The 5,788-nt window shown below is 38.8% G+C and overlaps 1 protein-coding gene across 2 annotated transcripts; it reads left to right on the top strand.

Annotated features, from left to right (window-relative positions):
* The first annotated feature begins 2,210 nt into the window (after window positions 1-2,210).
* Window positions 2,211-5,070, top strand: LOC137941045 (lysM domain-containing GPI-anchored protein 1-like). 2 transcript variants are annotated; one of them, XM_068786274.1, is made up of 5 exons: window positions 2,215-2,970; window positions 3,708-3,825; window positions 3,942-4,103; window positions 4,222-4,253; window positions 4,619-5,070. In XM_068786274.1, exons 1-5 carry the CDS (start codon window positions 2,307-2,309, stop codon window positions 4,882-4,884), a joined length of 1,242 nt encoding a protein of 413 aa, XP_068642375.1. In that variant the 5' UTR covers window positions 2,215-2,306; the 3' UTR covers window positions 4,885-5,070. The 2 variants fall into 2 exon arrangements, with proteins under 2 accessions (XP_068642376.1, XP_068642375.1); XM_068786275.1 differs by lacking the exons at window positions 4,222-4,253; window positions 4,619-5,070 and having other exon boundaries at window positions 2,211-2,970; window positions 3,942-4,107.
* The last annotated feature ends 718 nt before the right edge of the window (window positions 5,071-5,788 follow it).

Here is a 5,788-nt window from a genome sequence, read left to right as displayed (position 1 = left end):
CTACTCTTTTGTTAATCACAACTACATGTATTCACAATGACATATATGACTGGAACACAAAACAACTACACATGCCATTTTGAAGGTTAACATAATCTTGGTTTTATAGTGATCTTAGTTCAAAGACATTTTTAATACAACATAGACTTGCAGTCATGATGAATAGTCATGTACCTACTAAACATGCTGCTTTGTGTAATGGGTAAGCAAGGATGTCTACCTCGCTTGACATGTCTTGGATGCAAAGGAATTTCGCCAATGTCCATTCAACACATAACAATATTGGCAATGTTTTAACTTCTTTCAAGAATACATTGTAACACTTTTGATAAGTTTGTTGTCAACAACGCTCTATGATTTCTTTAATTCATCTACTTGCTCTGTTATTTTTATACTCGATATCATTAAATAGTTGGTTCAACTCAATAATTCAAAATATAATGCATCCTACCAAAATAAAATATTGTAATTCTTTATCTTTGAATTTTTCAGAAAAAAATGGAGTACTGACATTTCATAAAAAAATCCACGATATACTTTTGGGAACTTTGTTAACACCACCTTTAACAACCCCTTCTAATTGTTTATTATAATGATCATATTCATAATATCTTGCACCAATAACCACAAACTGGTAGACGAAGGAACCATGTCCTTAGACTCAATCTCAATTACAACATGTGCAAGGGCTATTATGCCTCACCCATCAATACCATAACCTATGAATAAAATCCATGGATATTTTTCTCTTAAATGAGTATAGCACTCATAGTCTCAAATATATGAATCATAATTGTGTAATAAAATTTCACTTCCTAGATTGTATCATAACAATTCTTGTTCTTATTTTGAGATAAGTGTGTAAGATTATTATATGACCCAAGCATGGTTTCCATAAGAATTTAATTGGCCAAGTGATAATTGACTACAACACCTCATTCTTTTTGTATCTAACAAGTAATGCCCTTTACTTGAATGTCTTCTACCCAAGAATATAATCCAATGCATTTTTTTCACAATCCAAATGACTAATATCTTGAAATTGTCTCGTGATGACCTCTCCCTTACACGTGTGTTGATGAATCTTTAACCCTTGAGGCGTGAATTCCTAATTCACAAGTTTCTTTTCTGTACATACAACTAAATGAGCTAAATTTTAACTGATGATGGTATGACATACAAAGTTTTGTTTAATATATTAACAAATACTTGCAAAGACTCATTGTGATGCTTAAAAACCTTTTCCAATTGTAATTGAGATAATCTTTATGATTTTGTACTCAAATATCCCCACAATTACTTTTGACTTTATCTCCATGTCTTCGACAAGGTCACTCCGAACTCTAGATGTCTTGGAAAGCTTTATGTGTATTTGTTTCATTTGCACTATTGTTCCCGATATCAAGGTGGTTTGATGAATCGTTCTCTAGTGGATCCTCATAAAAGTTGACATTGAAGTTTTCATTAAAATTGATGTTGTCATAACTATCTCAAATATTATTGACATTCACATCATTTACTTTAATGGTACCTATAAGTACATATTTGAACTTGAAGTTCATTGAATTCATCATCAATTGTATAATTAAGATGTTGAACTTCGACATATCAATTCCAGTTTGTGAAATAATGAACTCTCTCGACTCTGTTAGGGTTGTAGTCCGTCCAATCCGTAGTAGTAGAGCCCTCTATGTGTCCAAACCCTGGTTTACAACCATGTACAATAAAGTATGTGGCCAATAATAGGTATTAGTGAATTTATATTATATGTAGTTTTGTTCGTTGCCTTCAATTAGCAATCAACCGAACCCTGGATTCGGGTAGACCGAGTCGTCCGATCCACAACTCGCCCGCAAAAGGCGACGATGGAAAAAGCTTTTGATTACCCCACTAACGTCGTCACTTTCCAGGCGTAGCGACAAAACCGCATAATTTCCCTTATTCCTTTCACGAGGAAGGTCGTTAGAGGATCTCCAACAAATCATGGTGGGCCAATATAATCTCCTATGACCATCAAAGGGTCTTGATCGTACCACGTGTAAAATCGTGAATCATTATTTAGAGATTCGCACCTGTCATTTATGGATTTTTAGTGGGTCAATTTGGTCAACTAAAAATCATAGTGGGCCCCTCTTCAGGTAAAAATGTCAAGAAATCTGATTCTGGTCCTAATGATTTCCATATTTGTTGACTGTTCTGGTTTTTCTCACCCTTCCTCACTCTCCCTCTTCATATGGCTTGCCTTCATTCCTTCCCCCATTAGCGAGCTCTGCCTTTTCCGCCCCAAACCCTAAACCTCTTCACCAATGGCTAACCCTAAATCCCCCATTTCCATCTTCCTCTTCTTCTTATTCTCCTTCTACTCCTTCATCTCTACTTCTCTCGGCAAATCCACCATTGAACCTTGCTCTGTCTTCGACTCCTGCAACGCCATGGTTGGTTACTCTCTCTACACGGACCTCAAGGTCGCTGAAGTGGCCAATCTCTTTCAGGTCGACCCCGTCGCGCTTCTCATCGCTAACGCCATTGACATTTCTTACCCCGACCTGGAAAACCACATTCTCCCCTCCAAGCTCTTTCTTAAGGTTCCCATCTCTTGCTCTTGCAAGGACGGGATCCGCAAGTCTTTTACTCGCTACAAGACGCGCCCATCGGATACGCTTGGTTCCATTGCTGATGGTGTTTTTTCTGGCCTCGTTTCGGCCGACCAGATCAGGGACGCGAATGGGATTACTGACCCGACGGTGCTCGACGTGGGGCTCAGCCTTGCGGTGCCGCTCCCCTGCACTTGTTTCAACTCCACCGATAATTTGTTGCCCGCGGTTTACTTGTCGTATGTGGTGAGGCAGGGGGACACTGTGTCCGGAGTCGCTGCGCGGTATTATACGACGGTCACGGATATAATGACGGTGAATGCCATGGGGAGTATGACAGTGAAACCTGGGGATATAATCTCCATTCCTTTGCCAGGTAGTTAATTTTCTTTGTATTCCATTTGGCGGGTTTTTGCAGCTGCTTTTGCTCCTTCTTTTATTCCGTACGCTTCTGGTGTTTGTACCTGCTGGGTGGTGATTTAAACTTCAATACAGCGTTTGCTTGAATTCAATTCTTCATCTGTGACATTGTTTTTGGCTGTTCTGACTTCTTTTGGTCAATATTTTGGAAGTGGGACTCGGTCCCTCTTTAAGACATGTCTGCAGTAAAGCCATGGTTTTGTTCAAATTGTTTGAGTTATTTTCTTTCGGCTAAAGAGAAAACAAAAGGCATGAAGTATGCCGACAAACGAATGGCGAGTAAATGAACTATTTGGACATGAGATTTATGTTTTGGTTGTCTTTTGGTTCTTTGACATCATTATGGATGGATTTATGCTCGCTTATGATGCTTAACTTACAAATATGCTATGAAAGTCTCTAGGAATTTTCCTTTGGCGTCAGTTACAATGTTGTCTCACTAGTTGTACGTGGTGATTTGCTTGTCTCCTTATTTTATTATATCTGAACTTTAAGCTTTCAGTCAAGTAACTATGCGGTAACCATGAACCTCAAGTTCATCTTTTATAGTACAGATACACGTTTGTATCTGATTTTGCTTCATTAGCCAGACTTTCGACTTTTTATTTTTATTTTTTCTCTTCATGTTGTGACATTCATTAACCAAAGTAAAATCACATTCATGAAAAATATGTCTCTCTCTGTATTTTGCAGCCTGTGCCTCTTCATTTCCCAGATATTCTTCAGACTTTGGATTGATTGTGCCAAATGGCACTTATGCCATTACAGCTAGTCATTGTGTCCAGTGCAGTTGCGGGCCTGGGAATCTCAAGTAATTCACAATTCAGGCATTCAGTTGCTTTTAAATAACTTTTCCTGATTCTGATTATTTTATTTTCTTTGAGATATAGCATGTTATGTTTTCTTACTCTGGTCTCATTATTGTAGTCTATACTGTACCCCTGCTTCGTTAGCAGTATCCTGTTCAAGCATGCAATGTAAAAACAGTAACCTCATGCTTGGGAATGTTACGTCACAACCAAGCAGTGCAGGCTGCAATGTTACTTCATGTAGCTATGGTGGGTATGTAAACGGCACAATTATCACCATGTGAGTGTCACTAACTAGCATATTTTGTCTTTTTTCCAATGTCTTCTAAATGGTATGTTTTGGATAATCTGTGCGAGCACCAATGTGTTTTCTTTTCCATTGTTTTTGAATTTGGCAGGTTATCTACTTCTCTTCAACCTCGATGCCCAGGTAAAAAAATTAGAACAAGATTGATGCGTTCGTTCACAATCTTATTTACTACTTTTAAGTTGTTGACAAGTTTAATTAGTATTATTACACAAGGAGCATGAACCAGCAAATAGAACTGCCACTTTGATAATTTTGGTATGAATTATATGATAACAAAGAAAACTAAAACCCAAACCCCTTCCTCATGTGGTCATTTGTTTGATTTTGGGCTTGAGTTGCCTTATATGCTAGCTTATAGTGTGCAACTGTTGCTTTTTCCAATAAGTTTTTTTGTTGGGTCGGGTTTAAATCTCACAGGGGGAATGGGTGTAATCAAAGACCTTAAAAAAGACTGATATGTTATCTTCTTCAAATTTCTAATGCAGGTGAACACCAGTTTCCTCCTCTCATGGCCCCTCCATCAGCCCTCAGTGACGTATCTCCTCTTGCTCCTGCACCTTCACCTTCCCAATCAGGTGGTATTGGGACTCCAACACCAAAATCTTCTACTCCCGGATCTTCAAGTTTTTCTGGTTTAGCTCCTGCAAATGGTCCCTCTGGCAGTGCTTCTAATGCACCTTCCTTGGCAAAACAATTACCTGTATTCTCTATTGTGCTGTTTTCTTGTCTGGCGATTGTTCTAGTGTTGTAGTGGCCACATCTAATTGGGCCAATTTGCTCTTCACTAAATTAATTTGGAAAGTGGGGTATTTTTGTAATTGGAATCATCATTTCTGCTTATTCCTTGTTACCCTGTAATTTCAAGTTTGGGCAATTGTCCTTGGTGTAATCGATTGTTTGATCATCAATGAGAATTCGCTTTGTGGATTGAGTGGGATCCTCTTTCCTCAGCCTGTTTATTACAACTCAAAAGTTGAACAACTTTAAAAAAGTCTCTCTGCACTTGAGGACTCGCAGTGAGCCTTGAAAATCTTTGGGATTCGTCTGGTTATGTCTTGTTGACAAAGTTAATATGGCAATCGGTCTTGACGTCCAAGAAGGAGAGAGACAAGAGAGGATGGATTTTAACTAAGGAGATAGGAATTGAAAATAACCTCAATGCAATGGTTTAGTTAATTGAATTGTAAGCCAAGTAACTATGTTTAACCGCTAGTTAATATTACGATAATGCCATTTAACTTCAAATTTGATCAAAAGAGAGTTATCTCCCTTAATCTCCACTATGGAGGAGGTAAAGCCTGGCCCTCTCCACTATCACTATGTAGTGGGGAAGTCAGAGGATCCCTCCCTCATTGTTGAAGTGCAAGGGGGGAGGAGGGGCATTGAGGTTCTCCCTTCCCTACACAATATGTAGAGAGAGGGTAAACATGGCTTAGTCAACCAGGTTCGGGTTTGATTACATTGGGTATAAATCCTGCAAAACAGGGACTAGCCCAACTGTTGCCCTTTCCGTTGGTGAGAATTTTCAAGTATCTTCGCATCAGTAATCCGAACCTGATCCCTGTTCGACTGATTTTGAACCGGTTTGGCCAGAGTTGATCCTATTCAGTTTCAAGGAAAAGGAAGTTACTGGCGGTAAGAGATGCAGCAGAGGC

The sequence above is a fragment of the Aristolochia californica genome, unplaced genomic scaffold (assembly GCF_029961685.1).
Source record: "Aristolochia californica isolate CCGP_79_NKW_82.1479 unplaced genomic scaffold, dmAriCali1.0.hap1 SCAF_9, whole genome shotgun sequence".
Lineage (NCBI taxonomy): Eukaryota > Viridiplantae > Streptophyta > Magnoliopsida > Piperales > Aristolochiaceae > Aristolochia > Aristolochia californica.
The sequence above is the reverse complement of the archived record's forward strand: the minus strand, read 5'-3'. Positions and strand labels throughout refer to the sequence as shown.